The sequence below is a fragment of the Macrobrachium rosenbergii genome, chromosome 50, assembly GCF_040412425.1.
Source record: "Macrobrachium rosenbergii isolate ZJJX-2024 chromosome 50, ASM4041242v1, whole genome shotgun sequence".
NCBI lineage: Eukaryota > Metazoa > Arthropoda > Malacostraca > Decapoda > Palaemonidae > Macrobrachium > Macrobrachium rosenbergii.
Window position 1 is genome coordinate 7746573 of NC_089790.1, and position 15695 is coordinate 7762267.

Consider the following 15695-nt stretch of genomic DNA (forward strand, 5'->3'; position numbering starts at 1 on the left):
TTTATAGAAACAAAAAGGAAACCCTCGAATAACCTTTAACTAGCATTGTCTACTCCAGACACAATCGACCCGTCATCCTGCAACGCATATGGGTGTGCGGCGCCTGTCTCTTAGTCATATTATTGATCAGTACTGTCTCTGAATGAAAAAAAGAGAAAAAGGCCGGCGAAGGTTGTTCGTCACTAAATAACAGCGCTATCAACATAAAGATAAGGAGACGAGAAACGTGATACCGTACACTAGCGTGTTATCGACGGATTTTTTTTTTGTCGTCTTATCACTACCCAGCGATCTCCGCTTCAAGTTAACAATTTCTCGGATCCAGTTGAATTATAGAATTTGTATGGATCGATAAATAGTTTCTTCAATCGATACCGCCGTGACTAAAGTGTAAACGTTAGTCCCTACCAGCAACTTGGCGGTTCCTGTTGTTTGTCTCGGCGATCCTCTCTCATGAGCGATAGAAGTGAAATTAAATTATCCTGCCACTCGTTGTGCTGTTTCTTTGGTTACAGACGAGTGGCAGCCATATACGCTGAAAGCTCATTTTCAGTCTAAACGGATAATTTCGCTGCAGCGGTGATATACACTTTCAAGAGTCTTTAAAAGTGTATGAAAACAGCAAATAAGCATTTTCCTTTATCAAAATGACACCTGCGTTTGTCGTCATCTCCTTTGTGATTTGCCTCCTCACGTCTTCAGCCGATGCAAGTAAGCATTTGATGTGTCAAAATTATTTCAATATGTATATGTGGACTGATTTTGTCTTTTTACGCCCGAGCACACATGCTTCTTGTCCATCTGTGCGACATGACGTAGGACCGTGGCAACGTAATCTCATAAATAATTGCAAAAACCGAAAGGGTGACATCTTCAGACCCCACTCGCTGTAAGGGGATGAAGGCCTATGGTGATTATATATATATATATATATATATATATATATATATATATATATATATATATATATACATACATATATATATCTATATATATAAAACCAAATCGAGAAAAATTTTAGAAGTTATATACTGTCACAGTATCACAGTAATGCTGCCTCGTTGTTGCTGACTCCTTTGAACATGAGGCTTAATTTATATTAAACCCATAAAGCATTAGTACTTTCTAGTTAAATATTTTAATACTTCAGGTTTATTCTTGAAGTGACCTTCTACCGTTGTGGAATTTGAACAGCGGAAAATTTCTAGGACAAGGTCAAGGGAGCACCAGGCGTATCGGATTAAGTCTTGAAAATCTTGAAAAACCATCTTATCACCTACCAGCGTAACCACTTTTATAAACCACGATGTGCACGTTTAGCTAGCTTAGAACTTTAAACAATCTATTTCTTTCGAAGTCTGTCGATCGCAAATAATTGTTAGTGGTCTCTGGGCCATTGCTTATGACAGTTGCAGGATATCAGGCGCCACCTGGCTGCCAAGCTGGTAGAAATCATATGCAAAATCGTATCATAACCTGACCGCACTCGGCTTTTTTACACGAACGCCAAAGTTGATGTCTTAGATACACAAGAATGCTGAAATGAAACCACCCCTCCAGGAAAAGGCACACTATTATTAAATAACTGACAAGGATAAGATGAATGGATTGGGTCTAAATGCAGCTAACGTTTCTGAGAGTATGGTGATGAGGCATATTTTGACTAAATATCATTTGACTGATTTGCCAAAAGGTAAGACTGTCAGAGCCTCAAAGCACCTTATTAGATATAAAAATAAAATTGAAAAGACAATGTTTTTACCATACCTTTTTTAAACATCAATCTTCTCAGCTTTAGGTGTCGTGGGAGAGTTCTGCTATAGGACTATGCTATAAAGTGTGATCATAACAAGGTTGAAATACTGTAGAAATTTTTTTTCGTTGTTTAGACTTATCCTTTTTTTCTAGCAAGAGAAAAAACAGAGGTCCTAGAATCAATACAGGATGCGTCTTTATTTCATACAGAACGAGGGATTACTCTCAGGGCTTTGTATAATTAATAACATTAGTACCATTGCTAAGGGATCTGGTAATACCTCATTCACAATAAAAATTGAAATGTAGCTAACCTCAAGTTTAAGCAATGATCTTTTTTTCCATTAAATCTCTTTACAGAAATTGTAAAGAAGACTGCTAACATTTCATATTACTAATTGCTTCTACTGTTTTTCTCTTACACCATTATTATTTTATACAGCACTAAGGATCACAGGACATACTGCGTCCACATCGAGCGACATTACTTTTGAAGAAGATCCCGCCAACAGAAGCACTGAGCTGGGAGCCATTCATTCCGGACCAGACTCAAAAAATTACCAAGGTTCAGGAATGCATGCAGAGAGTGATGTAAAAAACGAGCCGGTAATATTTACTACTCAGGAAAAACACGTGGTAAGTATTACACTTGTTTGTGTTGTGTTTAGTTGGAACTGTCTCATTCGAGCTATTTCTAGAGGTTTTCACAGGGTTGTGTCCTTTCCAATAACTTTTGGTTTTTTTTTTTTTTTGTCGTCACTCACATGCTTTAATAATGTTTTTCCTTTCCACGTTCTCTAAAGGTTATTTCCGATTTGGTCTCCTTAAATCATATATGGTACTAGATCGAGACAGTATCTCTGCAAAATATCATACAATTCAGGCTAACTTCTGAAGGCTACTGCTTTCTAAGAAATTACAGTTTTATTTTTCGTTTTCTCTACTGTCCTTAAAAAGAAGCCAAGTTTTGCACCCTCTCTGTTTGCAGCTGACAGTACCCAAATTTATATGACAAGACCAGCCCAGCTGGATGTCACTCCACGCTTAAAGAGTCAAATTTGATAAATTTTGTCTGTCATAAGCAGTCATAGATTTAGGCTAAATGTACATTTATCTACACATGTGTATATTACAGTAGTACACAAATGTTCACACATTCATAATTGTTTTTATGCACACGAACAAAAGTTTGATCTATCTGTCATTAATTGTTTCCCCTCCTCATCAGTATTCGCTTACAAAAAACTCGTCTTTATTACCTGCAGGTATACGGCACCCAGACGGGGCGTCTAATTCTAGCAGGGGTAATGGGTGCTTGCATCGGGCTGTTTAGTGGGTTCCTGTTGACAGTGGTTGGCTGTTGCTGCTATCTGAGACTCAGGTTTGTTTATGTAGGCTTAGGATGGTAGCGCAAAACGCAACTCGGAAGCCCCATCTTTTCTTAGCTTTTACTTCTGCCCATTGTCCCTTTCAATTGGTTTAAAACATTTTATACTTTTAGTTTTAAAATAGAGAAAGGTACTTTTATAATTACAAACCTTCTCGCTATTAATTGCCTGAACAGAAGGTTTAGAACTGATTGAATTAGTAGAAATATTACTTGTGTGAATCCTGAGTTACTTTTAATCTGGCAAAATTTATGAAATTGACTCAGCTAATGGTTGCCTGTTTATGTATTCGTTCATAATTTATTCAGTTATTAATTTCTATATTACAGTCACAGATACGGAACCTTGGAGTTCGATAAACATAACAATACCTACAGAAGCGCTGATCTCATAGATGGAGTAGTGTAGCCACCCTGCAGGAAACTCTTAACATCACAGGCACAGGCACTGGTTTGTCAAGTCCGTGGATTCTGCAAAAGACGTAATTTTTGCACGTTCTTAGAAAAGCCATTCGTCACAACCATTATTACTATAGGCAGTGTTTTTCGTAATTTAGTGAAACAACAGTGGGAAGTTTGATGATTGTTGAGCTGTCCTTTCGAGTAGTAGGCCTAGTTATAACCTAGAAGTCCGAATATCAACGCATGATGAAGCAACAGTACGAGTGAAGTGAAAAGGAGTGATCAAAATGCAAGATGGTTCAAGTAAACGTTACGTGAAAAACGAAATCTAGGCTACTCTATTCCAGCGTCGTTATAAGTCGATAGACAGTTACATTACTTAACAATTTCAGTTTAATAACTGTTCCAAAATGGAATCACATTATTGTGGGTCATGGAAAGTTAGTTCCTATGCCTTTATTGGCCACAGCAGAGGCTGTTACCCTTTTAAAGCTGAAGGGGCTTGTGAGGGGATAGTCTAGGAACGACTTAGTACTATAATGTGGGCTATAAGTACTTAAAACACACACACACACACACACACACACACACACACACACACACACACACATATATATATATATATATATATATATATATATATATATATATATATGTATATATATCGTGAAAGAAAAAGAGAAACGACTTCATATAGACTACAAAAGGTAGACAGCAAGAGCAGACATGCGGGATAGGCAATGAATTGCGATTACTTTAATGCATCAAAGCTTTGATAACCAAACAAATATGTTAATGTCTACATATGAATCTTTGTGAGTGACTGTTGAATACAGCCGACTACAAATGTTTAGCCACTTCCAAAATGAGATGCCAAACTTCGAAGCAATTTTTCTAGGCACCACTTCCAAGCCTAAAAGTTTAGATATTTTTTCATAAGAAGCAAACGAAAGCTTTCGTTCCCCCTCAATTTCTGGATAAGGGTACAGAGAATGTCTCTAAGAGGACTGTCTGCTGCTTAAACAAATGTTCTGTGATGTAGCTTTCTTACTCAATATACAATTCTGCATTTTCTCGTTTCTAGAACAAACATATTCGTGAAATTACTAACTGAAACCCTTTGTCGCAGCTCCTGTAAAAGCAAAAACTCCTGAAAAGGCAATGAGACTCGGTCTATATTTTCTGTATATTATTTCTTACGGATGATATATTTTAGGACACTTCCATTTCACATGCTACAACGTTTATTATTTTCGAATAAATAAAATATTTTTATTTTGAATACATGTCTAGATAATCGTAGAGAAATGTTTACCTTGAAGAAAGCAAGAGATAACAAAGCCTCCTTTTGACTATTTAGTGGGAAGTTAATGAAGCGGGAAAGACATAAGAAAGCAGAAAAATCTACTTGGAAGTAAAGTGTATGGAGAACGCACAACCTGGTTCGTAACTCCAATGTGAAACATCCACGTTAGAAATATACCCTTCTGTGTTTTGACAAAGTCTTTACCTTTAGATGATCAAAACATCCTTGTCGCGGAAGAGGAGTCCAAGCTCATTTGTGTAAAGTCACCAGAGACAAAACAGAACTTTAGACTATCGATAACGATGAAATGTAGGCTAAAAAGATCTCCAAGTGCTTTAGTACCATGTTGAAAAAGACAGGAGAGAGTACTCATACTAGATGTTTGCAAATGTGATATAATTATATGAGTAAATGTATTAATTTTCTTAGAACTTTTCAGGTGTCATCCCAAAATTTAATTGCGTTTCTGTAATAATAAACTCTCTCTCTCTCTCTCTCTCTCTCTCTCTCTCTCTCTCTCTCTCTCTCTCTCTCTCTCTCTCTCTCTCTCTCTCTCTCTCTAGTAACGTTTTTTAACCTATCTAGAAGTTATAATTACATTAGTTCATTCCTTTGTAAATTATTATTATTTCTTAGGTTGAATTTTTTATTTTCACCGTTGAGTTCATAATATTTAGGCTTTAAATAAAGAGAGAGAGAGAGAGTGGGGGGGGGGGGGGAGTTGTAGAGAGCTATGGCACATGTAGGCTATGCCACATATAAGTATCCACAAAAGTATGCACGGTGTAAAGATTTGTACTCTTGTAAATATATTTTGTTATTTCGTCTTTTTTATAATATTGAATTTAATGTAATAACGAATTTATAATAAAATAATAACCGTATACGTCGTATTTTCATTTTAATCTTAACCAGATCAGTGTATACGTTGTTTGGGGATTTAGACTTAAGTAAAGAAAAATGGCCTCTACCAAGATGAACAGAATATTTTTACAATTACTGAAAATCACCTAACATGACCTAACATCCCTGTGTTAATCCATATTCAAGAGAACATCATCAATAGTCAAAATCAAAGCTTGTAAACTTTCTGAGGGAAGATGTTAAACAAGGGCAGATCAGAGCGCTGTGGTTGTGACTGCAGACCAAGTATTAGGCCTATGTGTTGGAACGAGACAAAGGCCTAATAACTGTGCAATGCAAGTTGACGGTATTAATTGCATGTTTATTACCATAACTACTGATGTGGGATGTGCGGAGACTGTTCGGTGGAACTGAATAGCGGCATTTCGTTTGTAAGGAAATTACTAATAGCTTGCCGTTGTCAGTTTAGCGGGCGAATGGTATTAGCTGTAGATATCGTGCAGATTTCACTTTGAAACGGCTCTGGCTACTGCTACTCTGAATGTGAATGGGATAGGGCGAATATAAACGATATTAGCCCTACCTAAACAAAGAAACTAAGCCATCCAATACTTGGTATTATACGAGATATCCTAAAAATCAAGCCAAACTGATCAGTAGTCGGAAGTTCACGAGAATCTGGGAAACATGGAATAACGAACTGCAAATTCTACTGTCAAGTAAAACAATTTCAGAACAATGTTAAAATTCTAATGTACACCAAATGATGCTGCTCAAATCATTCAAAGATTTCTTTTTCCTCAATTGTAAACGTTGACTTTATTTCAATGAATATATCATAGGACCGTTTTGTTCCGTAAACTGAGAAAAAAATGGCATAAGTTGACTACTCTATAGAAACTGAGTCTTGAAAAAGGCTCAGTTTTTCACTCGTTGTGGAAATGGTACCTAGAATCTTTACTCTCCTATTGTGAGGGCCTCTTCTTTTGTTTCTCTTCTTGAATCCACAGCAATCATCTTGGCTCCTCGTAATATCCTGAGGTGACATCTTCCATAATACAGCCCCAGATTAGGAAAACCTCCGCCGAATGGTTCACCTTTTCACCATTAGGTTCTGGAAGACTGACGATGCTGATGTTTTCCTTACTTCAGGTGAAGCTCTCCGCAATTAGGCCTTTCTCTATTCCTTACATAAAAGAAGTCCATCTATCTGTCTACCTGTACATATACTGTATATATATATATATATATATATATATATATATATATATATATATATATATATATATATGTGTGTGTGTGTGTGTGTGTGTGTGTGTGCATACTTGGTGAAATCCAAAGATAATGATAAATGGAAAAGCGGCCCTGACTAGGGAATAATGCTGTGGATAAGATATATATATAATGTATATATATATATATATATACATATATATATATATATATATATATATATATATATATATATATATATATATATATGAGAGAGAGAGAGAGAGGGAGAGAGAATTTGCTTAGGTACAGTCTAGTGTCCAGTTTTACAATCTGTGATAAAGCGATATCTCTTAAGAGGTCAAGAAGATATGATAAGGATCATAAGAGTAGACACATAATCTCGTCGAAATGAATATCCTTTGCAATCGAACCCGGACCTTTCTTTCAACATATCATTACGTCAAGTGTACTTGTGCATATACTTGAGGTAGATGGATGAATAGATAGGCAGAGAAAGGATTACCAGTACACCTGCAACATGTTCTACTTCAGGGCGCCAAACTTCACATAGTCGTGACGGACTGAAAAGATGCACCAAGAGTAATGCACACGCACGCACGCACACACACAGATATATATATATATACACACAAGCGATCTCCCCAAAGGAAAACAAACAACAGTCACGGTAAAATTTGTTCATTGACAGTTGTATCAGTGATGTATCCTTGAAGAGAAAACTTCAAAAAACATCAGCCACATCATCTCACATTTCCTAACTTCGTCATCATACCGTCCATGAACGCAATTATCAAATATCTGAGACCGCTTTAAGCACCAAACCAGTTGCTTTGCCATTAAAATAATCTAACGCAATCTTTTCTTTTCATGAAAACTTCTTATTGCTCTAATGCAGTTACCTTCAATAAAGGTGCTTGTTCAACGCAAGCCACATCATTTTTACATCAGCCCCGTAGTATTCTGATTTAGGCCTAATACGCCATTACACGCAAAATTCTCACAAGACTGTTTCAAGACAGCACCGGACCCATTCCTCTTTATCCCTGTTTACAGTCAACCTTTACAGTTCGTTCCTAATTAATTCTGCTGTTGTCTTAATTGTCTCAGTAAAAACATACCTTACACCAAGTAGTACTATAACCTTATGATTCTTACGGGCACCGCCGTCACCTTTCCTCCCCAAACAAAGGATTATTTGTTCCTCTTCTGTCACCTTTCTTCACCACCAAACTTATCCTGATGGTTTTGCAGTCTGCAGCTATTGATAATTGTTCCCTTTAACTTCCTTAACACAATCATTCCAAAACACAGCAATCCTTTCTTTGCTTTTATTCCTGCATCATTCATTTCTGCTTCAGAACTCTTTTAGGATACGAATTTTCTTCAAACAACATTTCTCCACTTTCACCTTTCATTCTGAGATCCGTAAGTTCGTTGACGTCTGTTCATTTGCTATTTTTCCCCAGTCATTGCATAATAAAGACATGTAGTCTATTCAAGAAAATGTATTATGCGTTGGCTTCTTGAGTTACCACTTATTCTTGATATTCTTCCTTCATTATTTTGGTCAAGATGCTCACGTGAAGAAATCCAGAAATACAGATTAGGGATATCTAGGCCCATTGTCTAGGCCTATAACATCACCGCGGTGGAAGAAGGCAAATATTACTTATTCTAGAGACGAGTATAGCGAGCAACTATACTCTTCGAATAAAATGGAGAAGGTAAAATGAAAAGAACTATCATTATCATTATTATGAAACAAGCCAGACGGACGTGAACTTGCTTTGCACGCTTCCTTAGAACAGAATCACATGCCATGAAATAGTAATACAAATAAAAAAATAAATAAGAACAATAAAGAGAGGCAAAAAAAACTAATTAAACAAGCAATGATATCACCTTAATCACCTTTGTTTGTGAGCTTTGTTAGTTGCCTTATCTGCGGCCTCGAAGTGATAAGATAGTAACACATTTCATCGTCAAGAAGTTGGTGTTTTGCGTCTCGGCTTAAAGTAGCTAAAAACTAGTGGCCACAGAAGGATTTTATTGCTTCCGAAATATGGGGTTTCCCACGGGGATTGCATTCGTGGCGTTCGTTGCCTGTGCTTCCGGGGCAGTTCTCCTCAGTCAAAATGGTATGTCAAAGGAAAATAATCTTTTTTGCGTGTGTGAACCTCCATGTACTCTGTAGAGAAGCTTTTCGCTTAGAAGGATATTTCCAGTTGGGTAGAAACAATACTATATAAAGATGGCCGTTATAAAGGACGTAGTTTATTGTGCAGAGGGCGGCGGAGAGTCCTTTATTTTATGTGAGTTTATTGTGCAGAGGGCGGTGAAGAGTCCTTTATTTTATGCGAGTTTATTGTGCAGGGGGTGGTGAAGAGCCCTTTATGTGAAGATTTTTTTGTGAAGATTGATGGCATAGGTAATCTGACGTTCTAGTCCAGTCCAGACTCGAAGGAAACAAGCGAGATGGAAAGAGTGTGCTTCACAAGAAAGAAGCAGCAGATATGTTGATAAAAATCAACTTGCATTTGTCAACGTGTTTCATTCCATTACAGATTATTTGAATCAGTCTCCGACTCCTGTAAATTTTGCTTTGTTGCGTAAACCATTCGAATAAATTCCTTCGGACCAGTCCAGTGGAAATAAGCCTACTTTGTGGCCTAACTGATCATTTGTGTAACAGTCAAGTAATCAGTTACTCAACTCCTCTGGTAGAGTACCACAGGGGATGGAGAGAACCTCATTGAATTCCCGCTATAGTATTATTATATGTACCACTTCCCCAAGGCCGTCAAAACATTCTTAGTCCTAGACCGAAGGAAAACAGTCAAGAATGAGCTCCTCATTGTTCTCGACTGTTTTTCCCCGGTCTACCAATCCAGTGCTGTCCACCTTAGTACTCTCGGCGTGAGTTTTGCTTCTCTTCTGTGAATATGCCCCATCCATTTCCACTGGACAGTCTCGAAACATTGGTCCTGTGTGTTATATTCCGGTTACTACTCTTTATCCTCTGTCTTGCCTCTTAAATGCCAGTTTCCTTTTCAAGACTGTTTTCATTTGTAATCAGCATCCTATCTGTCACAACTGAACTGTAGCTAGCGTACATATTTCTTTATAGGTATAGACTTACAATTAGTATAAGAATAATAATAAACAATTTTCACAACCACAAATTACCAGGGAAAGAGAAAAAATCATGCACACTAAGACAAATTAAAGGGGTCTACCATTATAAAACACATGCTGGCTTTCGACGACGTTTGGGATTTTAGACAAGAATTCTGAAAGAATTTAAGCAAGCAGGTATGTTTCCTGTTGTGCTCTCAGGAAAACGAGGGCTGAATTTTTCGAGATCGCTAATGTTTACTTTCATAACAAAATACAGTCTAATTTAAGATGCTACTTGTTCTTCAGTTTTCAGTTAAGCACAAATGTTTTATCAACTTACGTAAGTATTGTGTGAAAACTGTCGAGTACATTCCTTTCATCTATGAAATTTGGTGCTTTTCACACTCTTCTGTGTTTCCTGTGGTTTGTTACCAGGTTATGCTAATACAGAGGTTTGCTGTTGCCTAAGGAGGTATGTCTGTTTACATAATCATCTGTTTTCCTTTGCCTTCTTTTTGCGGTGGTAATGCTAGCTTCATTATTCAAACATTGTTCAATGCAGTGATGAATAAGCAAAGTGTCTTGAAAATTTTGTCATGTTTTCCTTGTTACAAGAATAACTGACGTGAATTCATTTCAAAATGCATTTAATTTGTCTTGCTAAAAATGAGATGAGCATATTTACTGAGAGTTAATTTGACAAACTCTTTCAGGTCACCAGCAACAAAGGAGTCCTTCAGTACTGATCTCATCTTTACAAAGTCAACAAGGAGATCCTTCCTTTGTCCATGATTTAGACGAGAAATTTGAAGAGGACTTCCTTGGGTCACACAAGCCGTACCAAGCTTTAAGACGCCGGGCTGTTAGGTCAGCCAGCCAAAAATCAAAACACCAACCGCAAAAACCTATTAAAGTAGCACAACAACACCCAGCAACTAAGTCCAAAGCACCTGAACCAGAGCCTGTGGTAGAGGAACCAGCAGCTCTGCCTCCAAATGAAGACCCTGTACCAGTTTCCACAGGTGAGGAAAATCCTGATCAAGCTGCAGAATACAGTCCTTCAGAGGAACCAGCACCAGAAGATGACGAGCAGCTAGCTGATCAAACACCTACCAATCAAGAAGCTTATGAAGGAGAACAGGTAGATACTGATTCTAACAACCAAGACTATACTGCCGGCGCCGAGGATCAAATTCAGGAAGAGGGTGAGGAAGCAGTAGTGCCAGAGCCTGAGTACGATGTGGCCCCACAGGACGATACCAATGTAGAAGCTGAAGAACAGGTAGTAGTTACAGAGGCACCTTCCCAACCAGATTTACCGCCAGTAGAGGTTGCAGACCCACAAACAGAGGATGAAGCCCCAGCACAGCAACCAGAAGAAAAAATACACGTAGTAGCTCCTCAGCCACATCTTGCACCCAAACAGATATCAGCTCCTAAGGCCCATCCATCACCCAAATCCCAACCAGCTCCAAAACCTCAGCCAGCTGCTAAATCCCAGCCTGCTACAAAATCTCATCCAAGCACTAAGACACACCCAGCTCCAAAGCCACATCCAGCTGCTCAACCACATCCAGCATCAAAATCCGAGCCAGCATCAAAAACACACACAGTAACTAAACCTAATCCAGTTGCTAAACCACAACCACACACAGTAGCAAAACCACAGCCAGCCCCAGAGCCACACGCAGAACCAAAGCCACAGCCAGCCCCAAAGCCACACACAGCACCAAAGCCACACCCAGCCCCCAAGTCACAAACAGTTCCAAAGCCACAGCCAGCCCCAAAGCCACACACAGCACCAGAGCCACATCCAGCCCCTAAAACACACACAGCACCAAAGTCACATACAGCTCCAAAGCCACAGCCAGCTCCTAAGCCACAAACAGTACCAAAGCCACAGCCAGCCCCCAAACCCCACACAGCACCAAAGCCACATCCAGCCTCTAAAACACAAACATTACCAAAACCACACCCAGTCCATAAAGCACACACAGTACCAAAGCCACACCCAGCACCCAAAGCACACACAGTACCAAAACCAGCAGCAGCAGCTGCTAAACCTCAACCAGGTCCAGAACCAGAACCAGAACCAGCTCCTAAACCCAAGCCAGAACAACAGCAGCCACCAGCTCAACAAGTTAAACCAGTTACTGAATCAAAGCCAAAAGATAAACCGGTATCTGAACAAAAACCGGACCCCAAAACACAGGAGGAACCTCATCCAAAGTCAAGTTCAAAGAAGCCTGCAGCCCAGAGACCAGAGAAAGATGGCAAGTCTCAGCCAGCAGGTAAATCGCCAGCTAAGCCTCAACCAGAAAACAGAAAAGCATCAGAAGCACTCCCAGAACACATCTCAAAACTCATTTCAAAGAGTTCACCTGCAAAAGCCTCCAAGCCAAGGTAGCCTACTATTTAAAGTTATTGTCTTAAGGAGTAACTGGATCATTGTATTTTTATCTTTTTCAGCGAATCCTGTCACCTTTTCACTTTATATGGCGTGGCTTCGCGGGGTATTAAAATTCCTGTTCTCAGAAAATCCTTTACAAATGAGGTTGGAAACCCCATGCCCTTCTGTACCCTGGTTGTAAACAACCAGAGTTCATTAAGCACCAGGTATTCACTCGCTATTTAGGTTATGTGTGCACAATTGATTTTTCAAAAAACTGGTCAGATAGTCCCTTGGTGGTGAGACCATTCAGCACTGAACTGTGAGATTATATATATATATATATATATATATATATATATATATATATATATATATATATATATATATATATATATATAGTGTGTGTGTGTGTGTGTGTGTGTATGTGTGTGTGTATGTATGTATATATAACAATCTTGCATCTTGCCAACAAATATTGTCAGTTCATTATAGACTCTGGAAAGTTTTGCTGTTCTTGACATTATTATTATTATTATTAGTATTATTATTATTATTATTATTGTTGTTGTTGTTGTTGTTGCTACTGTTGTCGTGGTTGCTGCGACTACTATCACAGTCTTTATCCAGACAGTCTAGTCACAGTTCTAACAGCTTGTATTTCCCCTGCAACTTATTACACTCCTTTGACGTAAACGCGCTGCTCAAAGCTCAATCTCACGCTCCCCCTGTTCTCCTCTCCTGACAGCGAGACGAAAAGCCACCAGCCAGAGCCTAAGCACCTCTCTCGCCGCACCAAGATCGCTCTGATTTCCATCGGAGTCATCACGGCAACTCTGGTCATCACCGTCATGGGGGTCTGGTACAAGAAGATGAGGTAACTAGGGTTTAATTCTCTTTGCCTTTTGTTATTTCTTGCTTTTTGTTGACTAAATATTTCCGGCTTTACAGTTGTATCGGGATCCTTTCATTTCTTGTGGTGTTACATAATTCAGTTAATTATTAATGGGCGAAATCGAACCTCGGTCTACTAAAAACAGGGCAAGTGGCCATGTTTAGTAACTGCCTGGGCAAATTTACTTTTATATAAAACCCAGAAAAGAGAATAAATGCAGTTTCAAATAGTATATCTTTTCTTTCATTTGTCTGAATTACATTTACAGCCTTTTTTTTCACCCCTTCTTTTACACAACTGAAACTACTATCTTTCTCAACTTTGATTTTAACTAAATATATCACTCAGATAAGCCACCAGTCACTCCTCTTCTCGTCATTATATCCATTAACCTGTTCTTCCATCTGTTCTGTACTAACACATAATCTAACAAACTTTTTAAAACATTTCCTCGTTTCAAAGTATCCTTATGAATATCATAATCTGAAAATATAGCATGCATTTCCAACACATTTATACAACACTTTCTTTTCTCATTTACTTCATTCCTACCAACAATGCCTTGCCGTTCTCTGACACCTAGAATAGCCACCCTTTACTAGTCTTCAAACCCAGCCAAGCACTGGTTCCTACTTGCCAAAAAAATCTCCACTTTCACTCTTAATTTTTTTCATTCTCAGCCCATACACAGTCACCATGACGACTCTCCCCCTAACACAGTCACCCCTAAAAATCCTCAGGATTTCTTACTGTTTCACTGGTGCGAGTGGTTACTTTGAGATCGTTGAAATATTTCTGGATATTTAAAATTCTAACTATAAGAAGACATATTTCACCCTGAGTGAGGTATGCACATTTTATCTTCATTTTTTGTTACTTCGCTTAGTGATTGGTACCTATCCAAACCTTTGCTATAGACTCACTATCTATTTTTGAATAAAAAGTTAAGTATACCTTAGCTTTACCAAACCACTGAGCTGATTAACAGCTCTCCTAGGGCTAGCCGTTTTTGAGAATCATGTGACTTTCACCCCAACCAAACTCTGCTCAGCTAACTTAGCGATTCAATTTTTCAGCTTCTACAACAGCAGGTATGGCGGCCACACTCTTCTAGCCAATGACGATGAAGAATTCGGCGTCTTTAACCGCATGTCCTACAACGAAGATGTGAAATCCTACGAGTCATGGAGGGAAATTGACTACTGAGAGGTTCGCTTGATGACGTCACCCAGCGTTACTTCATGTCTTAGCCAACTTTGGAAGAAGAAGAAGAGAGGACCCTAAATCAAGTCTCGTTCTAGAAATGGGAGTTGGCTCGGGATCAAATTTACTTTGTAGTACACGTAACAACTGCATTTGTATTATGATGAAGTCTTATATTTCCAGATACAGTATATCCTAAAATCGTATTTAACGGCAACGGGAATCATTTTTTGAATTTTTGCTCTCGGAAAGAACTATATTAATCAGCGTTTCAGGACAAGCACCGAAGCCTGACTGGACGGGATGAATGTGAAATCTGCAAGAAACTGCCGAAGATTCAGTGTGCAGTCCAGACCGACTTTCAGGGTCCATTGTATTCCTAGATCTTCTCGGTGAGCACCTAAAGTCACTTTTGAAAGTTGTCTGAAGACCCAATAAGAATCAGGTAGTGAAATCAAGGACAACATTTAATGCACCCGATGCTCTCTCTCTCTCTCTCTCTCTCTCTCTCTCTCTCTCTCTCTCTCTCTCATATATATATATATATATATATATATATATATATATATATATATATATATATATATATATATATGTATAATGTGTTTGTTCTTGGGATGATATTCAGTTTTATAACTTCATATTATGATTATGCGAGATTTATTTTTTTTTTAATAAAATGCAATGGGATGCGCGCTCTCTCTTTCTGTCTGTCTGTCTCTCTCTCTCTCTCTTAGCACATAATTTTCGTAATATATAACACATACACTCCACTAAGACAAATAAGCGGGTCAATTGTTGTTGCGTGATTGGCATTTTGTTCTTGTAAAAAAAAAAAATCTCGGAATCACCTTTGCCTGAAAATGAGGGAACTAAAAGCGACGCTGAAATTATTTTCACTCCTTCAGTAAACGCGGGGCAATGGGTACGCTGGTGTCGACGCATTCATATCTTCGTTCATAACTCTGCTTGCTACCATTATGCTCGTTGTTCGTTGACGTTGTTTGGCAGGGAGAAGGTTGTTTCTTACATTGTTTTGTTCATCGGCCTTCCAGATTTTAAAACCGAGAGGCATCTGAGCGAATGTTATCAATCACTTGAGAAGTTATTCACCTTCTCTCTCTCTCTCTCTCTCTCTCTC

The 15695-nt window shown here is 38.4% G+C and overlaps 2 protein-coding genes across 2 annotated transcripts; both read left to right on the forward strand.

Annotated features, from left to right (window-relative positions):
* Positions 1-268: 268 nt before the first annotated feature.
* On the forward strand, positions 269-4088 carry LOC136832578 (uncharacterized). The gene is made up of 4 exons (XM_067093651.1): positions 269-711; positions 2198-2391; positions 3021-3136; positions 3473-4088. The coding sequence occupies exons 1-4, from the start codon at positions 648-650 to the stop codon at positions 3549-3551; spliced, it is 453 nt and encodes a 150-aa protein (XP_066949752.1). The 5' UTR covers positions 269-647; the 3' UTR covers positions 3552-4088.
* Positions 4089-8930: 4842 nt separating this feature from the next.
* LOC136832579 (cell surface glycoprotein 1-like) lies at positions 8931-15393 on the forward strand. The gene is made up of 4 exons (XM_067093652.1): positions 8931-9088; positions 10781-12470; positions 13205-13333; positions 14428-15393. Exons 1-4 carry the CDS (start codon positions 9013-9015, stop codon positions 14555-14557), a joined length of 2025 nt encoding a protein of 674 aa, XP_066949753.1. The 5' UTR covers positions 8931-9012; the 3' UTR covers positions 14558-15393.
* The last annotated feature ends 302 nt before the right edge of the window (positions 15394-15695 follow it).

Bases quoted from the DNA above. Each gene is read 5' to 3' on its own strand.
- LOC136832578 (XM_067093651.1), top strand. From the start codon at position 648: ATGACACCTGCGTTTGTCGTCATCTCCTTTGTGATTTGCCTCCTCACG. The intron at 712-2,197 runs GTAAGCATTTGA...TATTTTATACAG, and splicing joins CACGTCTTCAGCCGATGCAA to CACTAAGGATCACAGGACAT. The intron at 3,137-3,472 runs GTTTGTTTATGT...TCTATATTACAG, and splicing joins TGCTGCTATCTGAGACTCAG to TCACAGATACGGAACCTTGG.
- LOC136832579 (XM_067093652.1), top strand. From the start codon at position 9,013: ATGGGGTTTCCCACGGGGATTGCATTCGTGGCGTTCGTTGCCTGTGCT. The intron at 9,089-10,780 runs GTATGTCAAAGG...AAACTCTTTCAG, and splicing joins AGTTCTCCTCAGTCAAAATG to GTCACCAGCAACAAAGGAGT. The intron at 12,471-13,204 runs GTAGCCTACTAT...CTCTCCTGACAG, and splicing joins GCAAAAGCCTCCAAGCCAAG to CGAGACGAAAAGCCACCAGC.